General features: G+C 42.5%; 2 protein-coding genes across 2 annotated transcripts; both read left to right on the top strand.

Moving 5' to 3' along the window:
- Positions 1 to 1,720: 1,720 nt before the first annotated feature.
- On the top strand, positions 1,721 to 3,963 carry LOC310788395 (vascular cell adhesion protein 1-like; the record flags this gene model as incomplete). Its single annotated transcript, XM_083649953.1, has 4 exons — positions 1,721 to 2,057; positions 2,461 to 2,793; positions 3,423 to 3,677; positions 3,775 to 3,963. The coding sequence occupies 4 exons, from the start codon at positions 1,721 to 1,723 to the stop codon at positions 3,780 to 3,782; spliced, it is 933 nt and encodes a 310-aa protein (XP_083506079.1). The 3' UTR covers positions 3,783 to 3,963.
- A 2,971-nt stretch (positions 3,964 to 6,934) lies between these two features.
- Positions 6,935 to 13,790, top strand: LOC310788315 (hsp90 co-chaperone Cdc37-like). The gene is made up of 8 exons (XM_083649885.1): positions 6,935 to 7,332; positions 7,655 to 7,936; positions 8,414 to 8,519; positions 8,651 to 8,766; positions 9,012 to 9,134; positions 10,514 to 10,696; positions 10,784 to 10,855; positions 13,327 to 13,790. Exons 1-8 carry the CDS (start codon positions 7,225 to 7,227, stop codon positions 13,486 to 13,488), a joined length of 1,152 nt encoding a protein of 383 aa, XP_083506011.1. The 5' UTR covers positions 6,935 to 7,224; the 3' UTR covers positions 13,489 to 13,790.
- Positions 13,791 to 14,456: the final 666 nt, after the last annotated feature.

Raw genomic sequence — 14,456 nt, 5'->3', positions numbered from 1 at the left:
ATATGGCGAATTATTAGTATCGTGTATTATTAATATTCAATGCATCACACCCCAGAATCAACATGTAACTGTAATGTAGTTTGGATACTGGCTTTTTCTAGGCAAACAAACTGACTGGGTCGAAGTTGTTTCTTTCAAGAAGAACTGAAAGTTCTGTGTGGAACTAGTTTTTTGGTTTTGTTTTGAACTTCATATCACTGTATAGCTTTATGAATATTTTTCAGCTGTAGTGTATAATAGTTTTTCTGAAATGCCCTAGATGGCTGTGCCTTTTATTGATCATGTTTCTGTGTTTTTCCCCTTGTCTTTTTTTTTATATAACAAATAAAAATGGGTGTAGGCCTATTACTCTTACACCCTAACAAAAAACAAATCACATTATTGTTCCTACGCTGTTGTATTGTTGCTACACTGATCCTTCCAGAGGCCTACCACCACCTGTCAAATTTCCCTCTCTCCCCTTTACCCCCCCCCACCCACCCACCCCCAAAGTCAGCCTGGATGGAGGGCGCCCCTTTGTTCCAACATAGTTCACTCCAGAGTTGCCAAGCACGGTCAAGTTGGAATTTTCTTTCTCCTCTCTCTCAATCGACGGCTCACTGGGAAAACATGGGAAAGAACTTTCTGAAATGGATTATCGCACTCTGCCAGTTTTACTCGGGTAAGATGCAATATGCAACATGTTTTTTTAGTTAACTTGCTGGAATCGTTGATGCTGTTTGGTGCAATAGCCTACTTTACGATGGTGTTTTATCGACTGTGATGTAGGCTAGGTAAATGAACGTGTGTAAACCTCAAGTCGGTGACCATTAGGGCATCACAACCACCAACATAGGGCCTATAAAGAGAAATCAATTACACGTTTAGCCTACATTTATGCCTTTCCTTTAGATTCTATCATTGTATAATTACACCATTGTGTTGTTACTCTTTAGTTACTATGTAGTAGCCTATGATGTGCATTATGGATAGCTTAGGCCTATATGTCATAAATACAAATAGACCTATTTATGTCAGGATAAAAGGTGCCTAAACTTTATTCTGCAAATAAAATTGTGGCTAAACTACATTTAGGTGAGCTTGCCCTCCACCACATCCCACATAACCCGCATGGGTGCCTTTTCCTTCTGGCAAGCGAGGTGAGCGTAACGATTTGAAGGGTTATGTTGTGCTAATTGTGAATCAGCTGTCAGTCATACAATATAGGAGGATCAATAGGTTAGCCTGCTTGCCTCCCCTGAGTTTGGCTTAGGCTAGCCGAGACTAAGGCTAGCCTACTCACGTTTGCGTCACATCATGTCCCTCAGTTGCCACTGAAATAGCCTAATAATAAACTACTATAGGGTATGCACGGCATGGTTTGCATTTCTTAATGACATTGTAGCCCATTCTACATTATGTGTGTGTGTGTGTGTGTGTGTGTGTGTAAAACCCTATAACCCAATCCTATTATACATTTAACAAAATATCACAGCAAAATGAGGCAAATTACCATTATATAAATTTCCTGTAGGAATATTAAAGTGATGCCATAAGAGAAAAAATGTCAATAAGTCTGGCTTTTAACTCATTATTTAGTCCTAGTACTAGTATTATAGGAATATTACTATTTATTTGTGTGTGTGTGTGTGTGTGTGTGTGTGTGTGTGTGTGTGTGTGTGTGTGTGTGTGTGTGTGTGTGTGTGTGTTTTAGCAGGGTTACATAATAGGTATAGCCTGCATGGCTTGTATAAATGGAAATGCTGTCAGTGATGCCAATGATGGTGATGGTGATGATGCTTATGTCTCAGTGTCAGGTGAAGGTTGCTCCCTAGTGCTCAAGCCCTCCAGGGTTGTGGTGGCATTCGGGGAGTCGGTGTCAGTCAGCTGTGAGGCAGCCCGCCCGGTGCGGGTCCTGGGCTGGGAGTCGGCCATCGGCGCAGCACACACCCAGCAGGACCTGTCTGTCCAGTGGAAGGTGGACAGCCTCATTGACTGGATAGAGGAGCCCATCTGTTACGGAGTGTTTTTCACTGCCCCGAGACAGTGCGAGGAGAAACTCAACCTCGTCCTCTACAGTGAGTCAACATCCTGGAACAGTTCACCCAAAATGAAAATTCTGTCATCATCTACCTGTACTCATCACCCTCATGCCAGTTGAAACACAGGTGGAGTTTGTCCATGTAACACACAGGGCCACATATCTGTGGGTTGCCACCAACACAACTTGAGAGAAAACCAGTCACCATTGACTTCAGTACAGTACATCTGAAGTCAATGGTGACTGGTTTTCTCTGGAGTTGTGCTGGCAGCCTCCCTGTGTGTTATATGGACAAACTTCACCTGTGTAACTGGCATGAAGATGAGTAGATGATTCGAGAATTTTCATTTTTGGGTGAACTGTTCCAATGCCCGGTGTAGAAACGAATCATCACTGATGAAATTTGCTACGCATCATCACTGCTGTGTATTTTAATTTAGAGACCCCAGACAGCGTCTCCATCGTCTCTGTGAACCACACCGGTCCCATGGTGGAAGGAAAGGAGTACCAGCTGCTGTGCGAGGTCCAGAACATCGCTCCTGTCCAGTACCTCACACTGCACTGGTTCAGAGGGCAGACTGAGGTTTATAACCACTCCTTCACCGAGCTCACGCCTTCCTCACCCGTCCAAGTGTCCTCTATTCTCATGATCACGCCGACCAAAGCCGACAACGGGGTGCAGTACAGATGTGTTGCAGAGCTGGACCTCGGACCGGAGGGACCACACCCTCCTCCATCTGTGAACTCAGAGCCTCTTAATGCCTCTGTATACTGTAAGTCAATGACATTCCACAAGTCAAGTCAAGTTTATTTGTATAGCACATTTCATACACAGATGCAGTTCAAAGTGCTTCACATAAAATGGATGACATAAGAAAATAAAAAAAGAGGATAAAATAGACATTTCATAACAGCTTTGTCTTTATACTGTAGTTTGGACACCAAGCATACCCTCTACTGGTACCTTGCGTCTTCTGCTGCCCGTATATGCCACAGCATTGGGTTTGCATAAAATCAGATAGAGGCAATTCAAAGTGCTTCACATAAGATGGTCGACACAAGAAAATAAGAGAATAAAAGAAGAGGATAAAATAGACATTTAAAAGCATCACAACAGCAGAGTAGTTGCAAAAAGTTAAAAACTTACAGAGGAATAAAACAAGTTACAGAGCCAGTCCTCCTGCTAATAGAGTGTTGTTTTAAACTAGTAGTTTCAGTCAAGCAATCCGATTAACCAAATGTATGTTTACCACTTGGTGGAAAACTTTTCATGCATTTGTAACTGCTCTATTAAAAGTTCCTTGTCTTGTGATTACGGGATACAACTGTGAAGCAATAATCGTTACACATATAATATATATCTCATTGAAACAACATCTAACCCCTGTGACCTTCTCCCTAGATCCCCCAGCTTTCCTCAGTCCTGAAGCAGAAACGTTGGACCTTATAGTGGGTGCTGAACTCACCTTAAACTGCACCGCCGCAGGGCACCCCACACCTGTGTACACCTGGCAGTCCTCACATCCCACACAGGAGAAGATGGGGGATGAAGCTGTTCTTTCCTCCTCCTCGCTGCTCTCAGGAACCTACACCTGCACTGCCTCCAATAAGCTTGGCAAGAGGAGCAAGCAGTTCATCATCAAGGCAAAGTCCAGAGGTAAGGGGGGGACGGGACTTTGAAGTGTATTTTTGTGGGAAGTTATCACCATACATTGTGTACTATTGTGTCTGCATCTTCTGTTGTCTTTACTCAGGTGTTTAAAACAAGGAGTCCACATAAGGAGATTTCAGCTAAAATGGATTTTAGCCTGTTTGAGGACGGATATGATAAAGCAATCGTGGCTCACCAGATAAGAAGATCCTGTTTCACACCCAGTGTGGGACCCCATGAAGAAAATGACCTGAATAGCCTCAATAGTGATTGGTAATTGATTGCCGTGTGGGTATTTTAACCTGATTGTATTCTGTGAACTAGTTTGTTGGTTTAGGATAGGATACAGCCTTTTCTAGGTGATATCCTGTTTGCTAATTTATATTGTCTTTTGTTAAGACTCATTTGGCATATTAGTGTAATTCAGTCACCCTGGCCTATAAGATTACTAATGTGCACTCTTAATGTAGTAATAACTACATTACAATTAATGATTGCTGTTGGACTATTAATAATGGAATATTAATACTGAATAATTGCAGAATGTTATTAATGTTACAAATATCCTGGCAGATAGGCCTAAAGTTAAAAACTGATGTTAAATGTCACAGACCATCATTGTAAATACAGACCGTTTCTTAATTTGTTTATCTGTATGAATAAAAGTTACAATAAGAACAGTATCATTCATTATTGTGATGTTCTTGTTGGGTATGGCTTTCCTGTTCTCTCATTTCAAGTGACAATAAAAGGTAGGCTACACAAACAGATCAAATTATTGCTAAAACTTTGGTTACATTAAAAACATCCTAGATCAGTCACTCATGCTTGTCCTACTACTCTGAACGACCAACAGATGTCGCTGTCGCGTAAATTCTTTTGCACTTTGTAACGAAGATCTCATTGGCTCTCAACGGCGTCACGTGATCAAAACATCACTAGCAGGAAGTGCCAACTTTTGTTATTAGCTGAGCAGTAAACTGGACAAAGGTAGGACACGAGCTTGCAGACGTTTATTATTACGTATTATCCTTTATGATTGAAAAGATGTTCGTTTAAAACAAATATTGTAACAGCACAGTATTGTTTGTGAATCATACAGTACGTAGCACACATTTGCCTCAGTAGGCTGCGTATCAATATCAAATGTGTTCCCGTCTTCCTCCAGGCATGCCACCAAAAGACCCGTGTCAAAAGCAAGCATGCGCAATTCAGACGTGTTTACAAGGTAGCTACACAAAGTTGTTACCTATGTTCTTTTATTTCGCTAAAAAACTAAAGCCAAAACAATTTAAGTTTCCCGCTTGCGTCCCTCTTCAACAGCTAACAAATACATGGCGAGCCAGTGTGAGGATGTGATCAAGGCGATGCGGCGATGCTGCGAGGCGCAGGCTGCTGGGACCTCCGTCTGCTGCTCGGGTTTCTCCAGCGTGGAGCAGAAGTCCGCTGGGGATAAATAAGCACCACACAGATCCATGTGTGAGATCATGATGTGAATCATGAAACAGTAATAACATTGTATCAATGTTGTATCTTGTGAAGCATCCCTGTGTTAGTAAACTGCAATGGTGGAGTTGTTTGCAATGTTTTTATTTGTTTTGTATATGATTTGCTAACCCATTTCTGCCACGGTAAAAAGAAAAGAAAAAAGAAAGATCTCATAATTATGACTATTCCACAATTATGATACATTATCATACATAGCAGATAGCATACTTTTCCCTCATAATTACGAGATAGGCTTACTAGTCAGGCCTAGTATAATGTAATTATGAGATGTCATATTTATGACAGTCATATAGTTCACAACTAATTTCAAAATGCACTGATTTAGGCTAAAGTCAAGCAGTTCAATGATCTTGGACATTCCAGTTTTTCAGGGATCTGGTTTGCATAAGATTATTATAAGTGATGTTTGTGTCACTGGCATGCAGGGTAGTTTGTCAGGAGGACATAGGTCAAAATATAGCATGGTTTTATTTTACATCCAACGATCAACTGAGTGAAAGTCATTGCACAGTAAACAAAGCATTACATTCAGTAATTCATCAAATTAAATTCACACATATAGGCTACATCCTAAGCAGGGGTCTAGTGGTAAATACAGAGGTGGGTGTGAATTTACCCACCTTGTTTGCCTTCATTGATTGATACAATTGACTGCCTCATTTCGACTATGCCCCTGATTTAGCGTGGCATTGCCAAACCAATACACATTGCACTGCATTGCATTTTCAAATGTGAATTGCATGCAAATGCAGCTGCCACAGCAAATGAAACATGAGCTAGCTGGCAGATTCGTCAGGCCCCAAGGGTAGGCCTACCTAAGTCCAGGGATGCAAACTCTTGGAGAGTGAAAAGGGTGATAGCAGGGCAGACACAAAACCAGTCAAAATCATTCCCTTAAGTGCCTTATTTTGGGGTCAAAAAGGTGACTTGTCATCTAACGGTGACTAATTTGCATCCCTGTAAGTCACCAGGCTGCTGATGTGAGGAACTGGTCATTATCCCTCTCACACAATGAATTTCTTTTACATCTACATTTAGCCCACTAAGCCCTATCCAAGAGAATAAGAAAAAATACACAACAAAATATAGATACCCCGGAATGCACCATCACCATACAGCTCTTTCTTCAATGTTAATTAAAAGTGTTTTAGGGTGGAATTTCCCTTTAATGTGAGCTCACTCCTTTGTCGCTTCAGCATCTAAACAATAGCCTACTACTGACAAATAATAAATAAATAATTTCCTAAACCACCTCACATCACATCCTTCTGCCTTCTATTGATCATCAATAATTGATGTAAAGCACTTTGAGCTGCACGTTGTGTATGAAAGCAAGGTGCTATTAGTAAAGGTCATTCATGAGAAAACTATACGAGGGATCAGCCGAGCAGCATTTTGGTAAACAAACCGCGTTACTGGGGGGAAATGACAATGGAGCCAGCCTTGCATGTCTCATTCTAGCCAAACTGCGACAGTTCACAAACTTTAACACGACATGCATCTATACCTCTGACTCTTGAGCTACCTCGGCTCTCACTCAGAATGTCAAAATATAAGCCGTCAGTTTTTGAGATATGAACGCTTATTTGACACAACTAATACTAGTTAACTGCCGCGCTTCCGGAGGATTTGCGTTGTCGTAACGTCACGCTGATTCCTCGTATAGAATATTACCGTAGATACAAGGATAAAATATTGCACCTTGTGAGTTCTGGGATGAATGGAAAATGTACTGTCGTGGTGGGTGGAGATCCTGGCGCCGTACGTCAATGCACGGATTACGTGGTGACATCAAGGCGGAAGTGTGAACTTTCTAGAATTTGTAGCTGATTTGTAGCAGCCAGCCTTGCACTGTAGCTAGCTGATGCCTGATAGGCGTATCTGAATTAGTCTTGGCAAAACAACATCTCAGAACGTCTTTAACATCTCTAACGCCGTGAATCTTTCAGTCAATATTTGTGTAAGCTACGTTTAGCCCAGTGACTCAGCCTTTCGAAAAAATATCGCAAGCTAACGTTGTCTACGTTAGCATCGTGCTAGCATAATGTCTAGAATAGACTACAGCGTGTGGGACCACATTGAGGTCTCAGATGATGAAGACGACACCCACCCAAACATCGACACACCCAGCCTCTTCAGATGGAGACACCAGGTACTGTCCTGAGACACGGAGCAGCTCAATTATAAAGTGTTGCAGTGATTTCTGTTTAGAGAAGGGTGCACATACACAGTTAGCAGGCTAACGTTTGCTAACGCCACATATAACCAGTTCCAATCTTATACTAGTAGAAGTGGAACTGCTTACATCATTTATTAATATATTAGGATTTTCAAGCATTAGTAATTATCCAGACACACAGGAAAGGAAGTAGTAAACGTGTATCAACAAGCTAAAAGAGGTGTTGGACACAGTACTTGTTCAGACCAGAACCTCTGGCTTTGACTGTCTTATCTACTGATTTGTCATCCTTAAGGCACGTGTGGATCGAATGGACGAGTATCAGAAGAAGGGGGAAGACTTGGAGAAGGCATTTGTTGAGGCCAAGCGTAAGCTGGCAGATGCACAGAAGAAAACACGAGAACTGGCCAATTCAGCAACAGATGACGCCAAAGCAGAGCTGAGCAAGGCCCAGGCTGAGGAGAAGAAACTGAAAAAAGAAGAACGAGATTCTGAGAAGAGACTGGACGAACACCGGCGGGAAGAGAAGAAGATGCCGTGGAACGTGGACACGCTCAGCAAGGAGGGCTTCAGCAAGGTGAAAGATGTTTGGAAAAGTTCTGGCTGCTGGAGACCACTCGTTTCTGTAGCCCCATTCTCTTTCTCTTTTTGTTTGGCAGAGAATGACACATCATACTGCAAATTCCTTGCTTATTGGTAAACATGCCTAATAAAACATGACTTCAGACCTTTTCCAAATTAGCATACACATGATTCACCAAGCAGCACTTATTTCAATCAAACTGCAGGTTGTAAGATGTACATTACTCACTAACGGCCCACACCCCAGTGTATTTCGGTGGTAAGATTACAATAAGAATTCAGTGAGTAGTAACAGGCAGGCTAATTTAATTAAGGTAAGTTCTCCTTCGTTAATAATATTATTATGCACATCAAAAGAACCAGTGGATCCTAACATTTGGGAAAGTGATGCCAATGGATGAAGTGAACAACAGATATAAAGGCTGTAGATGGTTTCTAGTTGCAACTTTCTGTTACTGTGTCTCTTCCATAGAGCGTTGTGAATGTCAAGCCAGACCCCAGCGAAGAGACTGAGGAGGAAAAAGAGCAGAAGCATAAAACCTTTGTGGAAAAGTATGAGAAGGAGATCAAACATTTTGGTAAGAATCACACAAACATTTGTTGGTGTCACACAATTCTTCACTGCATCTCAGAGCCATTCTTGAATGCGTGTTACAGAGTTTTAGTAGTTGAGGGTAGTGAGGGTCCTTCAGTGTCATCTTTGCTGCAGGCATGATGCGACGTTGGGATGACAGCCAGAAGTACCTCTCTGACAACCCTCATCTAGTATGTGAGGAGACTGCCAACTACCTGGTCATCATGTGCATTGACCTTGAAGTTGAGGAGGTAAAAGCTACACAAATATTTCTTCCTCACTGGTTTATAATCATGGCACTGATGTTTTAGGCATTGCAAGCATTTTAGGGTGCAAATAATATTGAAGGTAGTTTATAGTATGGAGCTCAGGGATTCCCCTCACTTCCTGTATCCTGCAGTGCTGACATTACCCTTGCACAGCCATTATATCATCACATGACATATTTTTCACTATAAAGACTATTCTAAAAATGCTTTGTTTGCTTCTTTTATAGAAACATGCACTGATGGAGCAAGTGGCTCATCAGACCATAGTCATGCAGTTCATTCTGGAACTGGCAAAAAGCCTCAAGGTGGACCCCCGCGGCTGCTTTCGTCAATTCTTCACAAAGATTAAGGTGATTGTGTGCTTCGGTGATACATCATCGAAGAAAACGTGATTTTATTGAAGAAATGAGGGTAGTTGACGGGACACCACTCTCTCAAAGAGGGTGTGTTCACATGCACAAAGTACACTCATACATCAGGGAATTGTATGTTCTTCTGCTGTACTTCTAAAGCCCTGAACTAATATTTACCTTTTATTTTTTATTGTTTTGTTTGTTTTAGTTTTAGGTTTTACACACACAACTAGTGCAGTGCCCGTTCAAAATATACATGTCCAGAAGGGACCTATTGCTGATTGCAGCTTTCTATAGAACCGCGTGTGCCCGTTCAATACGTGTGCATGTCCGGAACGGGATGATTGCTGCTCGCTTACAGCTATATCGAGAACCGCTCATCAAAAACCTATCTGCCTCTGTTCTTTTCTCCTGTGTGCTCATTCTCTCTTGGCCAGTTTAACTGAGCCTTTGTCCCACTCAGCCAGTAGGAGCCCTGAAGCCCCGCCCCGCTGTGATGTGACAGTGTTTATATCAAACAGCCCCCGCTGCACTCAGACACAGAGCTGACCAGCTCACTGTTCGCTTGATTGGTCAAAGTTTATTAATATTGAGCGTGTCCAAATTGCACCAAATCCGAGACTGCATGTCTTTGGGTCCCCAGCAATACACCCTCCCAAGTGTGAAGTTGATCGGACGAAGTTGTCGAGATATGCGAAGGACACACACAAACACACACATACACACTCACAGACAAATTCCTTGCTTTATTATGCCTCTGCCGGCGATAGCCAGGCTGGATGCATTATGGATTCGGGTTGTCCGTCTGTCCGTACGTACGTCGGTCTGTCGTTAACGCAAAATCTGAGGAACGCCTTGACGGAATCTCTTCAAATTTGCCTCAAACGTCGACTTGGACTCAAGGATGAACTGATTAGATTTTGGTGGTCAAAGTTCAAGGTCACTGTGACCTCAAGAATGCCATTCCCAAGTTCGTTAACGCGATATCTCAGGAACGCTTTAATGGAATTTCTTCCAATTTGCCTCAAACATCCACTTGGATGAACTGATTAGATTTTGGTGGTCAAAGTTCAAGGTCACTGTGACCTCGTGGACGCCATTTTCAAGCTTGGTAACGCCATATCTCAGTAACACCTTGACGGAATTTCTTCACATTTGGCTCAAACGTCAAAATCTGGACAGACATGGATGTTGACTGCTCACTTGTTGGCGGAGGCATATTACCGCGGTGCTGTCATTTTAGTTTTATAGTATGATTTCATTAGCCTGGGTAAACCCAGCCTCCACGTGACCTGCTGGAGCAGGTCACGTAAAGGCTGGGTTTACCCAGGCTATGATTTCATGGTCGCTGACTTAACCATGTGATCTCCCTGCAGACGGCAGACCAGCAGTACCAGGATGCTTTCAATGATGAACTGAATTCATTCAAGGAGCGGGTTCGTGGCAGGGCTAAGATCCGCATAGAAAAGGCCATGAAGGAGTATGAGGAGGAGGAGCGACAAAAGCGCCTGGGGCCCGGAGGGCTCGATCCTGTTGATGTGTACGAGTCCCTGCCAGCCGTAAGTCCTTGCTTTTAAATTCCCCCAGAACATTCCGTTTTTACTGTCAAATTTAAATGGCTCATCTGAGTATGTTCTTGATTGCAGGAGATGCAGAAATGCTTTGATGACAAGAATATCCAAATGTTACAGGAGGTTATTAGCAAAATGGACCCGACGGTAGGTTGGAAACCGTTGCTTTGTCATTAAAGTGTGTGTGTGTGTGTGTGTTCACAGCAGCAGTTTTGAGTACTTTTCCAGATGTTTATATGTTTGCCCGTGGAGTCTGGACAAATCTTGTTAGCGCCGTACATGCTTTATCAACGGACCCGAGTCTGACTTCCGCTGTCAACACCTGGCGCGCTCCCTCACGGCCGGTTCACACACACGCCTACGCCTATGCCTACGCCTATGCCTACGCCTATGCCTACGCATATAGGCATTGCTTCATGCACGCCTGGCGCCTATTTTCGTTCACACAGGACGCCACGCTCTGCGCTACGCTGAACACATGAGCAGCGGTTTTTTTACACTTTTCAGATCTGATTTATAGCATGGGTGAGTCCTCTTTTTTATTGTAATGTGCAAGTGAGGATGTCTGTCTATTTCTTGGCCCGCTGTAATTGTTATTTTCCCTCGGGTAATCATGTGACTATGAGTCATCAACACCATGAGTGATACATGCATTGAGACAGGGGGGGTATATATACATCTGACAGAAAAGACGTTAATAGAGGAACACATGAAGGACAGCTCTCTTACTATGCACTCGTTAATTCGCGCTCCACCCTCCCTTTTGGGCAAACTCGGTAGAAAATATGGCCCAAGTCCACCAGAAACAACAGCCAGCTTGACAGTTCAGCGCGCCTAGAGCTGAAAAATAGAACAGACGCCTAAACGATAAATGCAGCGCAGCGTAGGCACAGCGCGAGCGTGGCTTCAGCACAGCGTGGCAGCGGTATGTGTGAACGCTCTCGTCTGTTAACAAGGACGCCTAAATTTTAGGCGTTGCTTAGGCGTTGCTTTAAGCGTTGCTCTAGGCGTGTGTGTGAACCGGCCGTCATTCTACAAGGCTACAAGGCCCTCTGCTGTGACAGCATCAAGCAGCATCTCTCGCTAGCAAAGATAGATTACAATGATGTGAACTTGAAGGTATGCAAACATGGACCGCTCGCTAAAACGTAACGCTTGCCGTTGTAGCACAAGAACCACAGTAACGTTAACGTTAGCAGTGATGTCGACCTTAACGTCGTCCGGATCCTCAGACAGGCACCGGGTGGTGAAGCAGCAGTCCAAAGACAAGTTTCAAGCTAACTGGCTCAGAATATATCCGTGGCTCCAAAGTGAAATGAGCTGCTTATTTTTTAAATGTACGGTGCTTCGCCTTTTACCAGCCGATGTTGGAAAACGTTAACTTAGATGGTTTTTCTCATACAGCAGAATTGAAAAGAAACTGTGAGGCAGATTCAGCAAAGACTGTAATGTCATGTGAAGCCCCCTTCCCCTTTTTTAAACAAAGTTCAGTGGGAAGAGATGAAGCAGAGAAGCGTACAGGGAAAGAATAGTGCATTGAGACAAGAAAAGAATGAGCCACCAAAACAAAGACTAAGGACACAGAGGAGAAGGAGAAAGAGACAACCAACTACAGCATAGTCCAGAGAAATCCCTTATTGGAGGAGAGCTGCAAAATGCAATCTGAGGTAGGAATAGGACAATGTAAGACCAGTAGTTCAGCTCACTAGTACAGTAATTCTCAACCTCTTCCATATTAAAGGAGCTCTAATTTACTACACATTAGTGCCACAGACCCTCATTTGATGAGATTGTGTCTCTCGGACCCAAATATGAAAATATTTGTATTGTTATGATTTTGTCCAGAATTCCCATCCTGGAAAAAAAAAGCTGTATTGTAGCTAGAGAGGTAAGAGTGAAACTATAATCAAAATAGCCATTATTCTACATTCTCTAATTGTTAGCTTCTTGTAAATGAAATAATTGAAGTTTAACAACACATCAATTTGCCGGGGACCCCGTCGAAGCCCCTCAAAGAACCCTGGTGGTCACCGGACCCCATGTTGAGAACCACCTTGTAGTAACCTCTGCTGCCCAAAGTCTATAAATCCCCCCTATGTGAAGCATGTGAGGGAGGAATTTGCCCAATGAAATTCAGGCCCTGCCCCCCACATTACATTACGTCATTTGGCAGACGCTTTTATCCAAAGCGACTTACAATAACACATTTTTGTCAGCAATAGAGCAATCAACTATGCAACACAGTCTATGACAACTACAACTTCTGAAGGAACAGTGGTACAAGTTTAGTTCACGTTAGTTTTTTGCACACAATGCACCCCTTCCCCCCCCCCCCCCCCCCACACACACACACTTTATGTCCCTGGCCCACATTCATTTTAAGTCGTGGCTGGCGTGATCCCATCGCAAGATAGTTTCTAGATAAGGTTTAATTTATAGTTTCTAGATGAGGTTTCATTTTGTTTTATGCATGATACAGCCAGTTCGGTTGGGATTCAGATTCCCAATGACTGTGATAGGACAGTTGTATAAATACATAGCGATACAATAATACAAGTATTTTTGCGATGTCCTATTTTGGCTCAGTTAACTACACGTTATTGTTCTGTGCTCTTCAGGAGGCAAAGGTCCACATGAAGCAATGCATAGAGTCGGGGCTCTGGGTCCCCAACTCCAGGACAGATGGTCCAGAGGGTGACGGTCCAGAGGGTGACGACAAAGAGGAAGATGCCATCTATGAGGAGGTGAAACAGGAGGTGGAAGAAAAGAAGAAGGAATGACCAACACTGATTTTATGATATGACTGTTTTTGCTAAATGTACTCGCCCACTGTATTGCTAGCCCCCCTCCCCCCCCATGTGTATGACTAGTTTGTTGCCTGAGTCTTGGAACAATGACCCTGCAGAACTGCTCAAAGATATTTAGCTGAGAGTTTAGGAAATTGTCCTAGTGTTCACTAAACTGCACAGCAATCATGCATCAGTATCAACTGCTTGGAAATGAATTTACCTTTGGTGTGTTTCTTAAACATTTTTTTTTGTTTGGACATCAGTAAAGCTGTATTCTTACATTTATGCTTATACTTCTGTCTCATTGTCTTTCTGTGTGCGCACGCGTGTGTGTCTGTGTGACTGATGTGTGGTTGTGCAGTTCAGGAAAAATGTTTTTTAATGTCCAATTTTTGTGGGATGTGTACATTTGAGATTTTATGTGAAGCGTGAGTGATTGTGATGATTATAGTTCATAGAATCGATGATTCAAGCAAAATAGAGACACTTTCTCAAGAAAGGAAGTTGTTGCTATTATGTCAGAACTCAACCAGCAGGTGTCCTGCTTTTCATATAATAAAATTATAGGACTATATATGGCAGCATTTACATGAGTGTATTATGCATTAATAAGGTTGGTATTTGTATTTGTCACTGCCTTAAATATAGGGCAACAGTGCATTATGCATATTGTTTTCATCAAGTTTAGTTTGTCATTTTACCATATACATCTCTAAATGAGTTTCTCTGGGATCAAGGTGCAAACATAAATAACACTAAGAACAACACTAACATGATTAATAATGCATGTTATCAAATTTAATCAGTTTGGTACAGTGTGATGATCAGTGAACTGGTGAGTTTGAACATCACGGCAATAACCATCCAACAGCAAAAGTGTAACCTCCATTTTCACAATCATAACCCCCTACTTAGTATTAATGTCTATAATAATTTCTCAAATCAATATGTCAGTCCAC

The sequence above is a fragment of the Poromitra crassiceps genome (assembly GCF_964638095.1).
Source record: "Poromitra crassiceps genome assembly, chromosome: 13".
NCBI lineage: Eukaryota > Metazoa > Chordata > Actinopteri > Beryciformes > Melamphaidae > Poromitra > Poromitra crassiceps.
Note: the sequence above shows the minus strand (reverse complement) of the source record. Positions and strands in the feature narration are given on the sequence as shown.

Excerpts from the sequence above, each read along its gene's own strand:
- LOC310788315 (XM_083649885.1), top strand. The coding sequence starts at position 7,225 with ATGTCTAGAATAGACTACAGCGTGTGGGACCACATTGAGGTCTCAGAT. Across the intron at positions 10,697-10,783 it reads TGTACGAGTCCCTGCCAGCC|GAGATGCAGAAATGCTTTGA; the intron begins GTAAGTCCTTGC and ends TCTTGATTGCAG. Across the intron at positions 10,856-13,326 it reads TTAGCAAAATGGACCCGACG|GAGGCAAAGGTCCACATGAA; the intron begins GTAGGTTGGAAA and ends TGTGCTCTTCAG.